Source organism: Microtus oregoni, unplaced genomic scaffold, assembly GCF_018167655.1.
Source record: "Microtus oregoni isolate MIOR12 unplaced genomic scaffold, Mior012 000031F_ref0000149, whole genome shotgun sequence".
NCBI lineage: Eukaryota > Metazoa > Chordata > Mammalia > Rodentia > Cricetidae > Microtus > Microtus oregoni.
The window spans coordinates 2,244,087-2,265,716 of NW_024543090.1; the positions used below are offsets into that span (position 1 = coordinate 2,244,087).

General features: G+C 44.3%; 1 protein-coding gene across 2 annotated transcripts in view; it reads right to left on the reverse strand.

Annotated features, from left to right (window-relative positions):
- The window catches only part of Prr5l (proline rich 5 like), a 179,232-nt gene that overhangs the window by 139,479 nt on the left and 18,123 nt on the right, over positions 1–21,630 (reverse strand). For both annotated transcript variants that reach the window (XM_041679263.1, XM_041679266.1), the window contains exon 2: positions 19,692–19,788. In XM_041679263.1, the coding sequence (XP_041535197.1) occupies positions 19,692–19,724 (33 nt within the window). In that variant the 5' untranslated portion in view covers positions 19,725–19,788. The remainder of the gene's footprint in view (positions 1–19,691; positions 19,789–21,630) is intronic.

Below are 21,630 nucleotides of genomic sequence, written 5' to 3' on the forward strand. Positions count from 1 at the left end.
GGAAACCCTTTATCAGTCGATCCCACAGGGGGTATGAAATCGATAGCTATCCATAGGACAATAATTCTTTTTTCATCCAGTGTTCTCAGCCAAGAAGCCCAGAATTAGTGGTGACTAAGCAAACAGGGAAGGAATTGTTGTCCCCACCCTCTTTGGCTTGCCTGGGAGAGTCCACATCACTACACTTCCTCTCACTGGTATCTGGAGGAGTCTGCCAGATGCCATAAGCTGGCTTTAGTTTCATTACCCCCAGTTAGGCAAAGTTTGAACAAACACTTACCCTGACATTCAATTGAGTCCTTAAGAATGGTTTAGATTTTTAAAATAGCTGTGACCTTTCCAGGGGATATTTAACAGCCAGTTCAAGAGTTCGGCAATTTTAGAACGATCTAATATAGCTTCTGCCAAAATAACACCTTGTGGGCTTGTTAGGGTATGAGAGGACCATGTGGAAGACACTTTAGAGATGCAGCCAGTCAAATGAAGAATATGGGGTCTTCTCAAGACAAGTGATCCACCCAAGGCCTCCAAACAAGTGGAAATAAGAGGGTACAGAGGGAAAGAGATGGGGACTTCAGACGTAGATGGCTCAAATCAATGCTGAGTTCTTCCATAATTCCAGCAAACAGAATGTATAAATGTGTGTGTGCACGTGTGTGTGTACAAGTGCATACATGAGTGGAATGTGGAGTAGATATGAAAGATTCAGTCAGAAATGAATCACAGATTATGTGTGATGGTGACAGTGGTGTGTACAGGGATATACGCATGCATGTACGTGTTATCCTTGTCTAGTAAAGATACTATTTGAGGGTTAAAAGAACAACAGCACCTACACTTTGCTTTAAGTAGACTAGAAAAGAATATGCTGTGTGTTGTGGAAGGGAGAACACATTGGTAAAGTTAGGCTTCATGGAGGCCCAAACATTGTTCTAATGTTGTGTGTTCAAGGTTGTAAACAACAAAAGGCAAAACAAAGCCCACACACCAATGCTGTTGGTAGCATCCACCAATGAGAACAAAGCCCACACACTACTGTTGGTAGTGTCCACCAACAAAAAATGGGACAAATAACTTGAAATCTTACATCAAGAGTAATAGAAGATGTATTTACCTTAAGGATGGAAGAGAGGAAGGGAGGAAGGGAGGAAGGGAGAGTAGATCAGCACTTTTATCAGTCTCATCTGACTCACAGAAAATCTTCCTAAGGAAAGGTTTTGGAAATACATAAAGAGCAATAAATGCATATTGTTTTTTCCTCAGAGAGATTTCTAATGCCAATCCATGAGAAATAATCTTCAAGTTCACCAAAAATGAATTTAACTTCCAGCGAAGGGATACTTTGGTGCATTTTGCCAAATGGAAAATAGTGTTGAAGACTATTTACTATCATAAAAATGTACCAAAAAATCAGTTCTCTTTAATCTAAATTTTATTAAAATTAAGAGAATGAAAATATTTTATCTCAAAAGTGAACAATGATTTTTCTTTAAATAATGAGATAAATAAGAATAGGTTAAGATTCTTAATATTTAATATCATTGTACAAGTTTAAAAAGCACTAGTTTTTCTCCCAGAAAACTAGTCATTTCCCTAGAGTTTTCTCCTTGCATGATAACACACCTAAAAGGAAAGGGCACTGCTGTGATTGCAGGGTGGATATCGCCAACTTGACAGACTCTGAAGTCACCCAGCAGACAAGCCTTGCTTGTGAGGAATTCTCTAGGTCAGGTTAACCGAAGCAGGAGACCCGGCTGGTGCTGTAGTCGGCACCATGCCAGGGACTGGGATCTCGGACTGAACAAGAGAAAGTGAGCTGAGACTCAGCACTCGGGTATCTCTGTTTTCTGACTGCCAGTGTCACAGGCTTCTGCCTCCTGGGCCGCGCTGGCAGAATGGACCACACTCTCAACTGTGAGACAAAATACTCCTTTCCCTTAAATTGCTCTAGTCTCCTGTTTTGTTGCAGCAAGGAAAAATAACCGATACAGTGTCCAGTGTGGTTTTAGGCATGCTCAAATGTTACCGCACCCCAGACTGAGACACAGAGCACTGGATACATCAGGGTGTCTTTTACACCTCTTCCCTGTTCCCTGGTGTCCCATCCCCCTTCTTATCCCCCCCATTCCCTACCTCCGCTTACAAGAAACCACAATTTTAGCACACACAAATATTCAAACGCTTATGTTGCTTTTTCTTAGCATCATGTAAACGGATTATATAATGCATATCCTTTTGTATGTGGTTTTTTATAAACTAATACAATATCAGGTTCATCTATATTCTTATATGCGTTGATTTTTTTCTATAAACTATGGTAGAATTCCACTACAAAAGTATACAATCATTTATTTATCTATTATCTTGTTGCTACGACATTTGGACTGTTTCAAGTTATTGACCATTAGGAATAAGTCTACAAACTTTTTTTGTTTAAATCTTTTTTGGACATATGTACTTAGGTCTCTCTCCTGGGTTTATACCTAGTAGATAAATAACTGGCTAGCTTTATGGCAACAACCAACTAGTTCTCGAAAGAAGCCATGCTATTTTTATTCCACTAACAATGTGCAAGACTGTCAGCTGTACCCCACCCAGTCAGCACATAAAACCACCCCCTTTTAAATTTTAGTCTTAGTAATTTGGGAAGCGGTCTCCAAATACTCAACAGACTGGCCGCTAATAGTACTGAATAAGCCAGGGTCTGTTTCGTTTCAAATGACATAATTTGAGGTCAAAATGGTGTCAGCAAAAACAGGGGCTACTGGCTCATAACACTGAAAGATGAAGTTGTTTTTTCTCAGCTCTTTTCGTGTCATGGCACGCACAGCAGATGATCACAGAGCCCAGTTGCCTTCCTATACACTAAGGGTAAGGAAACAGAGAGGGAAATCAGAGAAGCGTCACCTTTCACGATAGCCACAAATAGCATAAAATATCTTGGGGTAACTCTGACCACAGAAGAATCTTAAACTGAGCTGACTACTGTTGCTAACCCCAGCCGGAATGACTACAAGGCTGAAGGAACCAACATTTCAGGGTATTGAGAGCCCTCCTGTCCTTAGTGGCTGGGCTAGGAAGCTCTGAGGCAGGTATAAGGGATTGCTAGGAAAGCAGGGTAATAGGTCGGACTTGGACTTGGAATCAATGACGTCAGAACCCACTTCCTATCAGCCCAACTCTTGTCTCATGTCACCTCTTTGGTTTGGACCTTCTCTCTCTCCATAGGCTGGACACGGTAGCCATATCAAATTCTCAGGTTCCATAAACATATTAGCATAAGGGTGGGAGTTATACTAAGTCCTAGTGCTTCTGTGGGAAACCGCCTGCCTCACGCTGGGTAGCTTTTAAAAAGATAGAAACGTAGCTTCCTGCAGTTCTCTGGACTAGCAGGCTCCTTGTATGTGGACCCCACTCAGCTTGTAACATCATGGCAGTCCGCTTCCATCCTCCAGTGCCATTTCCCTCGTGTGTCTCTTCTCATCCTCCAAGGACAGTGGTCAGATCAGAATCCGGTCCACTGCTGTGTGGTAATATCCTCTGAGAGAAAACTCCACCTGGAAGGGAAGGTCCTGAAGACACAGGATGTTCTAAAGGGAGGTGAGACATTCTGTCCTGCAGGGACGATGTCCTGGTTAGTGTTACTATCGCTGTGATAAAACAACATGACCAAAGTAACTTTGGGAAGAAAGGGATTATTTTTAGCTTACACTTACAGGCAGCAGTCCATCACTGAGGGGAGTCAGGGCAGGAACTCAAGCAAGGCTCAAGGAGTCTAGAAGCCATAAGAACAGCTGAGAGATACTACAGACAAGCCGGGCCACCTGGAAGAGGCAGGGACTCACTCATAATTGGTTTCTAGCCATAAATAAAGGACCTTGAGCATATAATTTGTGGTCCTAGAGAAGCTAAATAAGAAGGTAAACCCAAAGAAAAACATATAGTCATCCGCCTGGATATGGGAAGTAGTCAAGATTCCCGGGCAAAAACTGGGAACTTGGGGGTGAGGTGGCATGGGGCTAAGGGGAATTGGGGTGAGAAACGTGAGAAGGGGAGGATTGGGGGAGCTTGGGGGAATGGGACGGTGGGGATAAAGGAAGGGTGGACATGGGAGCAGAGAAATATATATCCTAATTAAGGGAGCCACCTTAGGATTGGCAAGAGACTTGACTCTGGAGGGGCTCGCAGGTGTCCAGGGAGATGTCCCCAGATAGTACCTTGGGCAACTGAGGAGAGGGAACCTGAAATGACCCTATGCTATAGCCATACTGATGAATATCTTGCATATCACCTTAGAACCTTCATCTGGCGATAGATCGAGATAGAAACAGAGACCCAAATTGGAGCACCCTCTGAGCTCTTAAGATCCAAGTGAGGAGCAGAAGGAAGGAGAACATGAGCAAGGAAGTCAGGACCACGAGGGGTGCACCCACCCACTGTGACAGTGGAACTGATCTATTGGGAGCTCACCAAGGCCAGCTGGACTGGGACTGAATAAGCATAGGATGAAACCGAACTTTCTGAACATGGCGGACAATGAAGGCTGATGAGAAGCCAAGGACAATGGCACTAGGTTTCGATCCTAATACACGAACTAGCTTTGTGGGAGCCTAGCCTGTTTGGATGCTCACCTTCCTGGACCTGGATAGAAGTGGGAGGACCTTGGACTTCCTGCAGGGCAGGGAATCTGGACTGCTCTTCATTCTTGAGAGGGAGGGGGAATGGAGTGGGGGGAGGGGGAGAGGGGGAGGAGAGTGGGGGGAGGGGACAATGTGTGGGAGGAGGGGGAGGGAAATGGGAAATAGGGAGGAGGCGGAAATTTTTTTTCTCAACAACTAAAAAAAATAAACAAAAAATAAAGAAAAAAATTTACTTTTACTTATGTATATATTTCTGTGTCTGACTGTAAGAATGTGCACCATGCGTACTGGCTTTGTGGGAGCCTAGGCAGTTTGGATGCTCACCTTACTAGACCTGGATGGAGGTGGGTGGTCCTTGGACTTCCCACACGTCAGGGAACCCTGATTGCTCTTTGGGCTGACGAGAGAGGGGGACTTGATTGGGGGAGGGGGAGGGAAATGTGAGGCGGTGGCGGAGAGGAGGCAGAAATCTTTAATAAATAAATTAATTAATTAAAAAAAAGAATGTGCACCATGCATGTACAGATATCCCTGGAGGCCAGACAAGGACACTGGATCCCCTGGAGTTACAGGTAGCCATAAGCCCCCTGAGGCGGGTGCTGGGAACAGAACCCCAGTGCTCTGGAAGAGCAACAAGTGACCTGCTGAGCCTTCTCATTGGCTCCCAGTACATTTTAACAGTATTTAATTGCTTGTCAGCTAAAGCATTGTCTGACATAGTTAAATTATTCAGGGGTTTTTTTTGGTGTTACATTTGTTATGAATTTGTTTTTAGGGTTCATTATATCAAGTATATTGAGGTGGAAATCTTAGTGACAGATGCCAAAATTAATAAAAACATCTGCTTTAAAACAATACTAGGGGTTGGAAAGATGGCTGTTCCTTCAAGAGAACCCTCTGCTTTTCTAGGGGGCCTGAGTTCGGGTCCCTGCCCCCACTTCATGTAGCTCACAGCTCTTTGTAACTCCAGCTCCAAGGGATCTGACACCCCAAAATATCTTCCTCATGTGCACAAACTCACATGTAGACACACACATCTACACATAATTAAAAGTCATAAAAAAGAAACCTTTGAAAAGCTATTCTTATAATAAAATTTTCAGGTACATTGATTTCCTGACTCTTGAAAGAATTTTAGTAATTAATTTCCTTAATGTCTGGAGCAAAATCAGCATAAATTCATTTCAAAAAACATTTGGCATGGGATGAGAGAGAAGCCCCAGTGGTGAAGAACTTTTGTGCTCTTCCAAAGCACCCGAGTTCAGCTTTCAGACCGCACATCCTGAACTTCACAATGCCCGTTATTCCAGCTGAGGGATATTCCAGTTCTCTTCTGGCTTCTGTGGGTAGATGCATTCACGTGGCATACATACACACACATACACATAAAAATGGGGATGATTATGAACTATGGTTATGTAGCAAAGCATTGAAAAAAAAGGTGTTCTATGGATTTGGCTTGCAGGTGGGGACTTTTTATCCCTTCAGACTTTATCAGTTCAAAACTACTGCACTGAGTTTCCAAACCCTAGTACTGGACTGAATGAATGAAACTGGAGTTGGAGAAAGGCCTTTAAAGAACCAATTAAAATAAAATGGGGTCAAGGGGTGGGTTCTAAGCCAAAGGGACCGGTGTGAATATAAGGAGGGACCATGATAGGCACAAACCAAGTGAAGACATAGAGGAAAGACAGTCATCTACAAGCTAGGGGAGAGGTCTTGGAAAAAGCCCTGCCAACCCTTGATCTAAAATGTGCAGACTCCAGCACCTCCAACACCAAGAGAAAAAAATTCTTTGTTTAAATGCCACCCCACCTGAAAATCTACGGTACTTTGTTGTGACAAGCTTAGCGAGCAAACAGGGATCTATGAACATTTAGAGGATTAACGTGGGGGTAGCAGGCAAAGGTCATGCTCTTTGGTTACCTCCTAGTCACAGAATATCCCTGGAACATCCTGGAGCAGCACCTGAGGCTGTTAGCCAGCCACAGAGACCAGCACAGCTCAGTTTAGCATGTTAGTGGCAACAGCTTCTGTGCACTTGGTTCCAAAGCTCTCATATCAAGCGGGGTTTATAAAAACATTTATTTGAGGCTTCAGGGAAATAAGTGTTATTACCTTTTGGGTAATCCCACTGAGAAAGAGCTTTGTCTCTTTCTATAGGATGTGGAAGAAGAGGAAGCCCCTGGATTGGCTGAGAATGGTCTTGTGTTTGGGCATCGAGATGATTTACTATGATAGAGAGTCAGAGCATAGACAGAATAAGGAAACAACCTTCAGAGACATTGATGTGTTAAATATTAAACTTAGATGCCCTTGCAATTACCGCAGCCAATCAAAACACTTTCTTATATAAATGCCTGCTATTGTACTAGAAAATATCCAACTCTAATAGTTAGAAGTTTATAAAAATTAATTAGGCATTTGTTACTTTCATAATTTTAAGAAAAATAACTAAAAGCAACCAATAACATAAAACCAAAAATAATATTTTTTTAATTCTGTAAGAACAGTGAGAGAAAGAGATAAATTAGAAGGGAGGGAGGGAGGGAAGGAGGGAAAGAGGGAGGGAGGTACAGAGAGAGAGAGAGAGAGAGAGAATGTGTGTGCGTTTTCCTCCCAAATAAACAATTCTTTTAAATAACAATTATTTTAACAATTTTTTTTTAAAACTCTTGTATGTACAGGGTATTGTATGGCAAGCCCTATACTAAACACATTACATGTAGTTTCTCACCTAATCCTTATGGCAATCCCATGAAGAGGAATTTAGAAATAATCTCATTTTACAAACACAGAAATCTCAGAGAGTTCAAGGGTTTAAATAGTCGGTACAATCTTGTACAATAAAAAAAAAAAAAAAACTAAACAAAGATGGAATCCTGCTGTCCAAAAGTCCAGAGCCACCCCCTGAACTAGCCTGGGCACAACGCTGTGGTTCTCACCCCTACGCCACCGTGCAGGAGAGGGCTGATCGAGGGCGAGGGAATGGACGCTCACAGAACACACGTTATCACCCACCACAAGCTCCTCCAGCTGGTGATTATGTAAAAAGGTCAACTGCGGGGCACGGGGTGTTACGTCTCAGAGATTAGCTGGCGAGATGATGCCTATCTGGAAGGGGGTGCCAAAGCTTGGCACTTAAGAGTCTTAAATGACTAGGTTCTTGTTTTCTTTTTGTTTCTGAAGAATGAAGACTCGGAGAAGCTTTGGAGTGAGCCCAAGTCCAAACAGCGAGCAAGTGGCAGCAGCGCGAGGACACAGGTCCGGTCTTCGGTCCGGTCTTCTGTCCGCTCGGGGAAGCTCACAGCTCTGGGGTTGGTGAGAGAACTCCACAGAGCAGCTCCTGAAAGTGCTTGACTCGGGAAGTTGCCTTAATAGAGATCCGGCATTCGGAGCCTGTGTGCCTCCTTTTCTTCAGTGACGAAACTCTCTCCTCCTGCAAGTGGCCGTGGAGGAACTGGTCCCTTCTACTGATCACGTGACACACACTACACCAATTTCCAGAGAATTTGAGTTTGACTGTTTTGGTAATGAATTTGTCATTTTCATTACAGAATTCAGAGCCAGTTTCCATCGTTCACAACCTAAGACTCTTAACCAACAGGAAGCCGGAGCCAAACACAGGAAGATGTACTTGGTTAGACGGTGGGCCCTAAATTGTGTGATCGCTCTTAGTACATGCACTTTCCCTGATGGTCTAATGTTCTTGTAAGTTTTTTTTTTCTTATTTTGAGTCAAGGTCCCTCTATATGGCTCTCTCCATCCAGGAACTCATTGTGTAGACCAGGCTGGTCTTGAACACACAGAGATCTGAAGATGGACGCAAAAAAAAAAAAAAAAAAAAAAATCACACACTAGCTCAGAATTGAGTACAATAAAGGGTTATTTATTTGGGCATAGACTCACAGACCACAGTCCTCTGCTTGAACGGGAAAACAGCAACCTAATCCAGCAGCCGGAAGAGAGAGTGAGCACGAGTTTACATGGGCATTTATAGTATTAGAGGCCATGCGCAAGTAGACAGGTAACTTAAAGGCTACTGGCTGAAGGATTTCCTACAGCAGAGATCCACTTGCCTTTGCTTCCTAGTGCTAGGGTTGGCAGAGGGCAAGGCCACAGGCAGCTCTTCCTGTGGGATGTGAGGAGAATCCTTGTCCAGCGCTTCCTCAGCAGTAACACTCCTGTTATTGGCGAAGTCATCGGCTCTCCTTCATTCCTGCTGGTGTGGTTGAGCAGAGCTGACTCCACCCGTCCATGCTGGGCCCTGACCATATGCTATGTTTGCCTCTATCCACTATTTACTTTGAGATTGGCTATGGCAGCGAGAAGTTGCTATTGTATGGTACTTTTCCCCCCTCTAGAAAGAAGATGCCATCTTGGACATTGCCTTGTAGCCAAGGCAACTAAGAGCAGACAACAGTAGTATCCAGGTCTGTGGTAATGGAGATCTAACATTTCCTAGTAGATGGAAGAAAGAAGGGTCAGGAGACCTCACTTGAGAGATCAGCTTTATTCCACTGCTCCCCCCTACCCAGTGCAACTGATCTTAGGAGAGGCTAGTAGTATATAGGAAGTGAGCGGTTAAATAAGAGCAAGACCTGGAGACTCCAGGCACCAACCTTGATGAGGTCATCCTTTGCGGTGATGCAGTTGTTTTGGGATCACCTGTATTTTTGTAAACAATGCCTCATTTGCAGTCTGAAAGGAAGCTTAATGAACTCATTGGTCTTACCAAGATGGACTTTGGTGGAACTCTCCTTTGGCTTGTTATTGGTGCCCAGTTACGGTAGATGTAAAGCACACATGTATGTATGTTGCTGAGGCTTGCATCCCTCCTAGAAGGACAGTGATTAGACTATGGGGCACTCGCTAACGCTGGACTCCATAGAAGCTATTCTAGAGACAAAACACCCAATTGATATTTTTGCAGCCAAATGCCACAGAGGCAGTCTATCAGATCATGAACCGGGCTACCAGATCCTGAACTAGCAGACTACTAGAGACTGATGTCTAAAGACCAGTCTGGCCTCTAGTTCAGCAACTCCATTGTTGAAGCCAGGGGCCTCAAACACATGGAAGTTCAGAAGACTGGGTACATTTAAAATCCCGGAAGTCAGGGTCCCCTCCAGACCAGTCTATCCCAATGGAAATGGGACAAGGTCTTTTCTTACCAATTATTCATTCTTCCCTTGCATCCCAAAGAACGAGTCCCTAAGTTCACCATGCCAGAGTAAGAAGTCAAGTGAGTCTCAGGGGCTGGGTTAGTTAACATTCTGCAGCTCCAACAAAAATAACCCAAGGGGCTCAGCTAAGAATTATTTATTTGGACTTATAATTTTAGAGATTGAACCCATTCAACCACACAGTTCTTGGGTCCCTTCCTTCTGGGCCTGTGGTGAAGCAGAGTGTCATTGTAGAAGGGAGCCCATGGGAGAGCCCGTGCACCTTGGGCAGATGGAAGCAGAAAGAGACAGACAGGCCTAGGAAGAGACAGGCTCATCAAGGACAAGCACCCAGTTACTCACTTCCTTCCTGCCAGCCCCACCCTCCAAACTCTAGACTCTCCCAGACAGCGTCTCCAGCTGGAAAGCCAGCATGCACAGCCCCCTTTGGGGTCACTTCCCACCCAAACTGACAAGTGTTCCTGTGAACTGCAGCCAAAGTTCACATTAAAGAGTCAGATAATAAGCAGAGACGAGCAGCAATGACACTTCCACTTACTCTCCTACTCAGTCTTACCGGAAGTTCAAATCGCATTCCCTACAATCGTATTATAGCGTAAAACAGTAAGTATCGGCCTGCTTGCTTAACTGTGCTTTGGCCTGGATTCCTCAGGACATTAAGTCTATATTTTCTGGGCTACTTAAGTTAGAAATGTCAATTTCGCTGATTTTATTCATGGTTTATGTCATATTTAGACGTGCCTTAAAAGGTCTCAGTGAAATTACTACGGATAAAATAAACTAAACTGAACTCTGGCTGCAGGGTCGCAGCTCTTTCTTGCTTTCTTGTCTAGAGTTTCACCCCTCTAATCGGTGAGGTACAGCACTCCCACCAGGCCACGCCTGCTTTAAAAGAATGACCCCCATCCTCAGTGAACCCCTCAAGAGTAGGAGCTGACATGTCCTGGGAGGCTCATGGACTTCTAAGTGAAGCAGGAACCTTTAGGAGAAGGTTCTGTTCTAATCTTTGTTCTTGGGTCTGTTTAAGCTTTTGGAGAAAACTAACCATTCCCAGAGGTCCTTCTGCTCAGCATCTTTATTGCATGAACTGTGTATGTCCTGAAGTGTTCCTGTCCACGATCTTAATCCTCTAAAATATTACCATGAACTGAGCAAGCTACAAAATAAATTTACCAATCTTCTGTCTGAACTATGACCTTAAACTGAGTGTGTTCAGAAATGTGCCCCCCCCCCTTTATGTGTAGAGTCCCTGACTAAAATCCCCATGCTCCCCTTGTCTGGAGAGCTGGAATCACTCCAGTTCATCCTGCGTGTGCTGTGGACAGAAGCTTTTCTCCGTTTTTCCATCTTCTGGGCTTGCTTTGCAAGCTTTGCTCTCAGAGAGACGCCATTCTACTCAGGGCAGCGACACCGTCTGAGCTGCCGGAAAAGGCCTCCTCTAAGGGCAGCGCCTGCTCTAGACCACTCCATGATGGAAGCTAAATCCTTCATCCGACTATTGAAGTTCACGTTGGGACTTCACTTCCTTGCAAGCAGGAGCTCTATCGGTTCCTAGATGGAACTCTCCGAGATGCAGATCCTTTTAGGCTGGACTAGTTCCATAATCTTGACGTGGGCTATGATTTTCACAGTGCTTGCTGCTGCTAAAATGCTTTCATTCTCTTTATTTCATATAGTACCTTAAAGTGAATGATCCATTTTACTCCCCGTCAGGAGGGGGAAATAGTGAGCATTAAATGTCTCTATTATCAAAACATCATTGTTATGTGATATAGACCATTAGGGCCTTCCAGTGCAAGACAGAGAGAGAGAGAGAGAGAGAGAGAGAGAGAGAGAGAGAGAGAGAGAGATCAAAGGACCCAGCCCCCTACCAATACCTCGCTTTGCTATATTTGAGTTTCTTCTTTCCTGCCTTCCTCCCTGTCTTCTGTCTTTTGGATCTACCCTGAGACACATTTCCTCCCAATTTCTCTTCATTTTCCAGAATATTCCAGAGCCTTCCCTGGCTACGTTTTTCGACTGCTCAAATCTCTATCTCATTCCACCTAACTTCTCCTCTGAAATCCTGTCCTCTTGCAGGCTTATGCCTTCAGAGACGTCCTCCACCTTCTCTTTGGTACAACCATCCTCGGAAAAGCAGCTGAAATGAGCTCCCACTCAAACATACGCGATCACTTGACAGCAACTGTGTGTGTCTACCCTCACGTGCATTGAAAATGGACTTAACCAAAACGGCTAGTGTTTCACAAACTCGACCATAGACTATAACAGAATATATTCAACAATAGAATATCTCTGCAGTAGAAGGAAATTATTAGCCCAGTGGTTCTCAAATGGTGTTTGTGAGTGGCAGGTAGTATAAGAATTAGGATCTATGTGCTATCTTATCATTTCACAAGATTTTAAAAATGGAAGTGGGATTGACATATAGAACTATATTTAAATCAGGGGTTTTCTTTACCAATTAATATCTGTAACAGCTGAAGGTCTCAGGTCCTGATAATATGAAGAACTACTCCAGCTCAGTATGAAAAGCTGACCTTCGAGGACGCAGTATATGAACGTGAGTATTCAAATGTTGATCAGTGTATGAAAAACCACACAACCTCATTACTCGCTAAGGAGATGATACTTAAAACCACCAGAAACCAACAAGGCAAGCAACTGGAATTCTCACAACGTTGCTCAAGAAAACACCAAGAGCTCTATCAGTTTTCTAGAACTGTTTAGTGTTTACTAAGCCGTTTGTTATCTCCTAAACATACACAGCCCAGAGCTAGACATGAACGTCTGTACATCTCTGACACGCAGGTCCTCTCATGGATACACTGTGAAATCAGTGAACTCTAAGCACTGACCCGGATTTTGAGATGCAAATCTTTATGAATGGTGATAAGTCTTTCAACTTCCCTAAATTAAAAATAAAATAGCATATAGGAACACACCACTACCATTTAGTATATGCTGAACAGTTTACCTACCAAAGTCCACCTGGCCCTCCCCACTCTGAGGTCGGTCCTATCATTCCAATTGCAGAGGTGGCTTAGAGAGGCAAAGAAACTTGCCAAAGGGCACACACTTAAGTCAGAAGATGGGGTTCAAACCTAACCCCAGTCCCCCAGTCCTTGCCAGACTCTTCCCATTCTGTGATCTCTCTTCATTACCTGGTTCCCTGCTGGTTTGGGTTCTTCTCTCATGGCTATAACAAAACACCTGATAAAAGAAACCTAAAGCTGGAAGGGTTTTATCCCGCAGTTTGGGGATATCATGGTGGAGATGTCCTGATGGCAGGCACTCCAGGGCTGCAGGAGTGTGCAGCAGGGATGTACCACCTCTGAGTATCTCGAGTATCTCGGAGGAACAGCAGAGAGTGGAGGGGAAGTGAGGCTGTGCTGTAAAACTCCAAGGCCTCCCTAAACTGTATCCGTTAAAGCTTCAACAATTTCCTAAAACAGCGCCACCATCTGGCTTATCTGTTCAAACACATAAACACTTCCCAGCCAACCCCCCCCTCCCCCGACACAAGCTGGTGGTTGCACACAGGAACTCCCGCAGCTGTTGCTACCTACACAAGGTCCGTGCAACATCGGGATAGTTAAAAATTCCAACATGGAGAAACCCTGTCTCAACCCCCCGCAAAAAAAAAAATCCAATATGGATTCCTTTACCAACAATTCCCTACAAGGACCATCATGTCCTGCTCCTAAGAAATAGTCTCCCTGATCATCCTCACCCCATGCCCAAAGGGAAGCATCTGGACACTCCACGTTCTGGTACACCCCAAAAGGCTCTAAGTTGCTTTCTGCTCCCGATAGGCCTAAACCTTTCCTTGGGAGCTGATCCTAGACGGACTTGCTTTGAGCTGTAGTCGTCTCCATGAACTACATTTGTGTCTAATTACCACCAGGCACAGTATTGATTTTGCACAGCCTTTATAACATCACATTCAATTTGATGCAAGCTTTATTTGATCTAGGCATTACACTCTGCTCAGGCATCCACAGTCCATCTCCGTATCTAGTTGCTGGTGGAGTACGGCCAATTGCTAGCAATTTACACAAAATCAAAGGGCACGCTGGCCAGAAGTGCTGGGCTATTAGCTCATGCCTCAAATTAATTCTGAATGTGGAGCTGACGAAAGGAAACCACTACAAAGCTAAAAGGCCCCGAAGAAGTTGAGATTTCCTAAGCCAGAAATCAAGAGGGAGCCATTAGTACATTTATGGATTGTGTAGCAATTTTCAACCTCTAAAGCTAACGCTATTAGACAAAATTAAATGATTTCTGTCTTGACCAAAGCTTTCAAAAAAAAATAACATCAAGATTGCCCAAATATATCTGAACCTTGCAAACTCGATTTTTATACTGGGAAAAAAAGCAAATATACTTTCATATCCTAACAGTGCAATTCAAAGAATGAGCTATTAGTAATACCTAAGCTTTTTAGACTCTGAGTTGGACTAGACTGTGTTTTACAAATATTATCTCATTTAATTTTCCTACAAGTCATAAGTAAATGTAACACTCCCCATTTCCTGATGGGGCACGTTAATATGGAGAATGGTGAAGTAAGCTGCAAAAATCTCCACCACTATATGTGACCCAGCTCTTTACACCCTTGTGTTCCATAGTGCTCTCTACACATTCGCTAACACAGTTATCAGTGGCCCCTTTTTATTATGAAAAGCCCCACTTACATGAGGCCTGGGGCCACCCATTCATCCATACATGTGTGCACTGCAGTCTGAGTATGTGCCAGGCACTGTCTGTTCCCCAGGCCTGATTCCACACGCTCTTCCCCATAACTCTAATGACACTATCATTATCTCTGTCTCTCAGACAGCTTACCTGATTTTCAGATGACTCTAGTAGGAGCTGTGGGCTGCATTCCTGCCACCCAGCTCCCGGTCGCCTGGCTAGCTTATGCCCCGAAATAACAACACACAAACTGTATTCATTTAAACACTGCTTGGCCCATTTCTATTAATGTGTGTTGCAAAACAAGGTGTGCTTACCAGGAAGATTCTAGCCTACGTCCATCCTGGGTCAGAGCTTCATCGCATCTGCCCCAGAGAGGAGAGCTATCGAGTCTGAGCTCACTTCCTCTTCCTCCCAGCATTCTGTTCTGTTTACTCCACCCACCTATATTCTAACCTATGAGGGCCAAGCAGTTTCTTTATTAATTAACCAATAACCTTCCTCCATCAGATGACGAAGAAAACAGCATGCCCCAGGCCACAGGACTAGAAAGCAAAAGACTGCATGTTTTCATTGTTGACTCTGGGTTCCCCGAGCAAAGGGTCATTTTGGTATATCAGTGTGCCGAGTCATAGATGCTGGCCTTGCACATGGTCAATGTAGTAGGACTGTGGAGGAGGCTGTATTAGGGCCCAGGAGCCCTACTTACTGAAACGAATAAGGAATTGGAATTTCCCAGGAGGCGGACAGAGAACAAGACTGGCTGCTGGTGTAAGGAAAAGGGCATGGGGGGAAACCCTCCGAGCATAGCCAAGTGGGACTTTGGAGAAAAGAAACCCCAAGAGATGTTGAAGCTGTTTGCTTGCTGTGGGATAGGCATGTGTGTATGTGTGTGCACAAGTGCACACACGCTATAAACGCACAGCTTCCATCCTTCCCGGTGATCTCCACAGTACCATGAGTAGACTCTACCCAGCCTGCACATATGTGAGCTCACCAGAGCACCAGGAGTAGACTCTACCCAGCCTGCACATGTGTGTGGGAGTTCTTTTACAGCAAGTCACCGCATGACCTTGAATCTGGATTGTCACCAAGCAAAAAAGAGGACACCGGAGCCACGCCTTAGCCACCAGCTGACCTCTCATCCACGTTTTATAAGTAATCTCAGGAATTAGTTCAGTGACCTCATACCAACCACATGTTTCCAGTGAGGTAAGCGTTCTTCAGTCCCAGGTACTTTACAAGCACAAGGAAAGACGTTACTGGTTATTTGAGGCTCAATTCCTATGCTGCTTACGCTGAAGGTTATTTCTCCTTATTAACGCCTTAAATCCCCACTGCAGCCTGGGGAAACACGAGCTGGTATCACCAGCATTTTCAGCGGAAGACAAAGTGAAGGAGAGAGAAGGCATGTGACTGGTTAAAACCACACCAGGTGCTGAGGAGAAGCTCGGCTGGTTTTAAACTCGGGTCAGGTCACATGCCCCAGAGCCCCTAATCCAGACTTTACCTGATGCTGCGCCACGCAGAGATCTGCTACAGCAGGACCTGCAAAGCCCTTTACCCCCTGCTCAGCTCTAATTTGACAATATCCGCACCCTTTAATTGTTCCTCAAAGCAGATATGACTGGCAAGGCAGATAAGGTCAACTGCAGCTTGGCAGTTGCTGGACCGTGGTTTTGAAATTTTGGGCATGTTCATACAGGAAAAGATGAATTCAGACCTACGGCCCTCAGATCCCTCGCTGTTCTCGCCACCTGTCTACAGGAAGAGTAGGCTCAGCTGCTATTGGCTTACCTCATGCGTCCAGGACGAACTATTTGGTGGTACAACGAAGAATTATATATCTGCCCAGAATACAGACCAGGACCAAAAAAAAAAAAAAAAAAAACCTGAGACAGCCTTCACTATATTCCCACTTTGGTCTTGAATTCCTAGGCTCAAATGATGCTCCAATGTCAGCCTCTTGAGTAGCAGTGGCTACAGGCACATTCTGCTGCACCAGTACACAGTCCTGCAGGCTTCCCCTCCTCCCCCTCCTCTTCCTCTTATTCTTATTGTTCTGCCTTGGTGTTGGCTATTAAATGCAGGGTCTCGCACATTCTAGACCATCTATACCCAATATTTTCGTACTAAATACTTTAAAAACATGACTAGACTAAACTATTTGAACCCCAAATATTGGAGGAACTTAAAATTTCCTCCTCCAGGCAGAGTAAAACATATCACATTAAAAGTGGAGAATCCCTAATAACTTGGCTGGCATCTACTTTTCTTTCTCTTACCTCAAACAAGATTTGCTTATCACAAATGAAACTCGAGGAGGCTCATTGATTAGGGTACAGTGAGAGCCATCACTTCTCTCTAACAGCTGGTGTGGCTGGAGGAAGGGAGAGGGCTTTTCTATTAGAGGAACCATTAGCATTTAGAACCATTTTGCAATGACATTAAACCTTTTGCTTAGCAGTCGCATGGGGAATAAACACTTGTGGGGTGTCCGAGAATACAGTTGTGTGGCTGAATCTGAAAAGACCTCCAGAACCCCACTCTGCCATCTGAGCAGTGCCCAAGGGATGCCTCAGATAGAAGGTTCATGTTGTCCTGCTCTGCCTGAGAAATCATAGACTTGGTACTACCTTAAGTACAAAAAGTCAGGGCTTGCACTCCCGATTGCAAGCAGCGTTGCTAATGTAGAACACAGATGCTTGAGCATCTATAGCGGACCATGCACTGACCTCCTCCTAGGATGAACCTCACAAGAGTATGGTGGGCACTCATGCTATACATGTTTCATAGGTGTGGGGATGGAGGCACACAGGTGATTAAATAGATGTGAGACTCACATATCTAGTGAAGGCCAGAGGTAGGGTTTGAATGTAAGTTGATTTTGTCTCCGGAGCCACTATCTTAATGATCCCCTGCCCTGCCTCCCCAGAACAGCAAAGAGAGGTGGGCCCAGCTGCTCCTGCAGAACTCCAGCTGCCTCGCACCTCAGTAGGCACACTGCCAAGCTCTGTTCAGAGGTGTGCATAGCTGCTCCACAGGATGCAGAGAACACACCAAGGACATGCTTAGCAGGAGGGACGCAGTCCTCTGCTGTATGAGACACAGAGAACACACCAAGGACATGCTTAGCAGGAGGGACGCAGTCCTCTGCTGTATGAGACGCAGAGAACACACCAAAAACATGCTTAGCAGACGGATGTGGTCCTCTGCTGTATGAGACGCAGAGAACACACCAAGGAGGACACGCTTAGCAGATGGATGTGGTCCTCTGCCTTCAGGCTCAGCACTCGGTTTCTTCTTGCTCATATCTTCCTGTCCTGTCTTCTCTTCTCCCCTTCAGTCAGGGTAAAGGTCATCCCAGTGACTCATAATGTACACAGAAACAATTATTTTCAGTTATCCCTTCTCTATCTACCTTCCCCTCCTTGGGTTCTCTGTGTATATATGTATGTATACATAGGGAATATATTCTGTTTCTATGAAATGATATTGAAAAGTTTCTAGATCTGGGGAAGGAAAAGAATATGATAAAATACATTGCAGAAAACTCTCAATGAATAAGCAAAAAAACATTTTTTATTCCCATCAGGTTCCTATCCACCTCATTGCCGTCCTTAATCCCTATCAGTACGTGTCAGAGCTGCTGCTCTGTTGCTGTGGAGAGAGACCATGGCCAAGGAAACTCTTACAAAAGAAAGGATTTAACTGGGGCTTGCTCACAGGTTCAGCTTCAGAGGCTTCGCTCATTATCATAATGGCAGGAAGCAGACAGGCATGGTGCTGGAACAGTAGCCATGCTACATTCATGTGTGTCCTTGGTGTGTTTTCTGCGTCCCATGCAGCAGAGGACCACATCCGCGTGCTAAGCGCAGCCTTGGTAGGAGAGAGGAGGAGGCGATTTCCTCCAACAAGGCCACACCTCCTAATCCTTCTAATCCTTTCCAAGAGTTCTGTTCCCTGGTGACTATGCCTTCAAATTAGTGAGGCTACATGGCCTGTTCTTATTCAAACCTCCCAGGGATTCCTTTCATGCATCTTGTATGTATGAGGTGCTGAAGCATGCAGGCCTCCCTCCCCTCCCCCACTCTCACAGCTTGTTCATAGGAACAAGCTGGGAAAACATATTCCTTCTCTTTTATGGCCGATATCATTCCATCTTATGGATGCACTGTATTTTATTTAATCAGTCCCTTATTATCAAACAGTGATTATTTCTAATCTTTTGTTACATTTAAGCTGATGTTTTAATTTTCTGCCTGTACGCCAATTGGCTTTAACACAGACAGAAGAAAGGAGAGGGCATCCCAGAATTCCAACACTGCCTTCCGCTGAACACTGGAATAGAGGAAAAAAGAAACACACTCAAAGGCCCCACTGTAATAAATAAATAAATAAATAAATAAATGCCTTACTAAGTCCTGGGAAACTGCTACATCCACTTGCTCTGCCGCCAGAGACCTCATTTCTTCTCAGAGCAGAAGAGAAGAACAGGCTAAACTGAGTCATCTCTCCAGGTGTGTTGTATCTTAGAAACATTTCTAAAGTGACAGACCTCTTTAATTTTTCAATTCTACTTTCTTTAAAGTCATTAACGTAACTCAAAATTTAATCTAGCACAATTTAGCAGCTCAAGGCCAAGCAAGGAGACCTTACTTCCTAGGCTGGGACTGTGAAGAGCTAAACAACAGCCACTCTGCTAAGATACCTGTGCCCCTACCCCTGCTCCATGCCAACCAAGGCATTCCCCTAAGCTGTGGAAAGGACATACCAGAGCTAGATTTGTATATTCCTTCTCTCCAGCCTCTTTAACATTCACAGGAAGAGCTATGCCAAGCAGCCACATCTTCGCATGAGCCACACTAAGCAAAGAGAGACTCAAGAAACACCCCTGACTCCTGACATCTTTGCCTTCCCCAAGTTGAGTCACTGTTCCTGACTCTCTTCTATGCTTTTCTCACCGTAGGTGATGCCATATATCCAGGAATTAATGCCACCGTGTGCATCACCTCAGCCGATCACTGGACAAAGTTGGTATAAATAAATAACCCAGCTTTCATGCCACTTAGTTGAGATAACCTAAAAAAAACATTTCATATTGTTTTCCAAAGTTCTCCAGCAGGATTACGCCTGTTTTGTAATGTGCACGTTAATGTATCCTTACCTGGTTTCTCCTTCCTGGTGGAGCTTCCATCATCTTCTAGGAGAACTGCTGGACCAGATACATTATCTTCAAGGTCTTCTTTATGACTGAAGTGGTCCTAAGAAAACAGAACGTCAAGATAGGATTCTCAAAGTTGGATCTTTGCCTGGCTGGTGACAATACAGATCTGTTGATGGTGCCAAGCAAGGAGTTCCTGATTCCTCAAGAACTAGCATCCTGATGGTAGTGGATTGGGTTGGAGCACAGGTGGAAGGAAGTGTCTGGCGTGTGTAATATTTAGCAATAGAGAGAAAGGGGAGGAAGTATGACATCTGTAAAGCTTTGGGGTCAGTTACTGGTTGAGATGTACAGAAATAACAAAGGGGAATAATGACCAATCCAAACTATGCAGCCATCATGGACAGTGATGATACATGTCTTTAATCCCAGCCCTTGAGAGTCTGAGGCAGCAGATCTCTAAGTTCGAAGCCAGCCTGGCAAAGATCCAACTAGCTACAGAGCTAGTTCCAGGACAGTGAGAGCTACAGCAAGAAACCCTGTCTCAGAAAACAAGAACAAAACCAAAACAAACAAGCAAAAACAACAACAACAACAAAAACAAAAACAAGCTATCAACTTAGGTTAATGATCTAACAGCTCCTATGGAAGTGTGTAATGAGACTCTTAAAGGCTGTGCCAGAGGGTCTATTGTGCTGGTAACCAGTTGCACAAACAGTAAGGAAGCATGGGAAATATAGGAACAGTACACCTCTGGGGCTAACATCAAAATCCTGATATGGAAGGAGCATTAGGTCCTACAATGCATTCATAGGAAGAGTTTACTTTTCCTCTTCTTGTCAAGGGACAGCCAAGGCAATGTTCCAAGAACCATAAGATCTACTACCTCCATATTATACCACACCACACAAAAGCTATTTGTCTAAAACTAGATTAAAACAACTCACCAACACATAAAGGCACAGGAGAGAGGCCAACTTTGGGGTGACCTCTTATGTAGTCAAGGTACACCCCCATGAAAATGCGGTATATTTTGAACGAGGAGTCATTATCTGGTGCTGTGTCCCCAGTCACTAAGCAACAGGGATTCAGAGACCATGAAATGTAATTACAACTAACTCTTCTTGCTGTAACTCCAGTGACCTGCTAATGGACTTTGTGCTTCTCATTTGCTCAAATTTAATATCTATTGATTCTTAATGGGAAGATAGGGAGAAGATGAACTTTCACCATGGAAACAGTAAGAGTTACACCCAACCTAAAACTGCTAGTAAACCAGCAGACAAAGGAAGGAGCTTTTATACAGATGTTGATAATTGATCTGGGTATCAAAACATAGCAGAACCAAGGAAGTCTATATCCAGAAGCTGCAGGAACACTTGGGCACATTTTAATATATCGGACTACCGTGATAACAAGATGGGTAACTGTCACACAAATACATCTTGACTAAGTCACAGCTACTAGAAGATCAAATCTCTTGATGGTGTCAGCCTGGGATATCTCCTTGATTTAAAAACCTGTGCCAACAGAAGTTGTAGCTAGGGTAAGGAATAGTAGGACAGGATGGAAGAAGAGGAGAGGATCGTCTGGTTGATCTACAGAGAAAGGTTTGTAGATACCAGAGTTGGTGCTGCCTCTAAAGAGCAGTCCCCATTCACCAAGGTCATTGTGCTCAGGCTTGTGGAGGGCCATAAAAGCTAGGGAATTCATACCCATGGAAGCATTCTCAACCATCAGCCAAGGAAGCTGGCATAGAAATGCTCACTGACTTCTTCCCGAATGACCTAACTCTCAGGTGTATGCCCTACAGTCTCCCAAGGCTTTTAGGAGTTAAACTACAACCACCATTACAGGGATAATTTTCCTTATAACACTACATTTATGGGCCAGTTTTCCCTGCCTTCTCAGTTTCCTGCTTTGATAATAGTCTTTCCCTTAC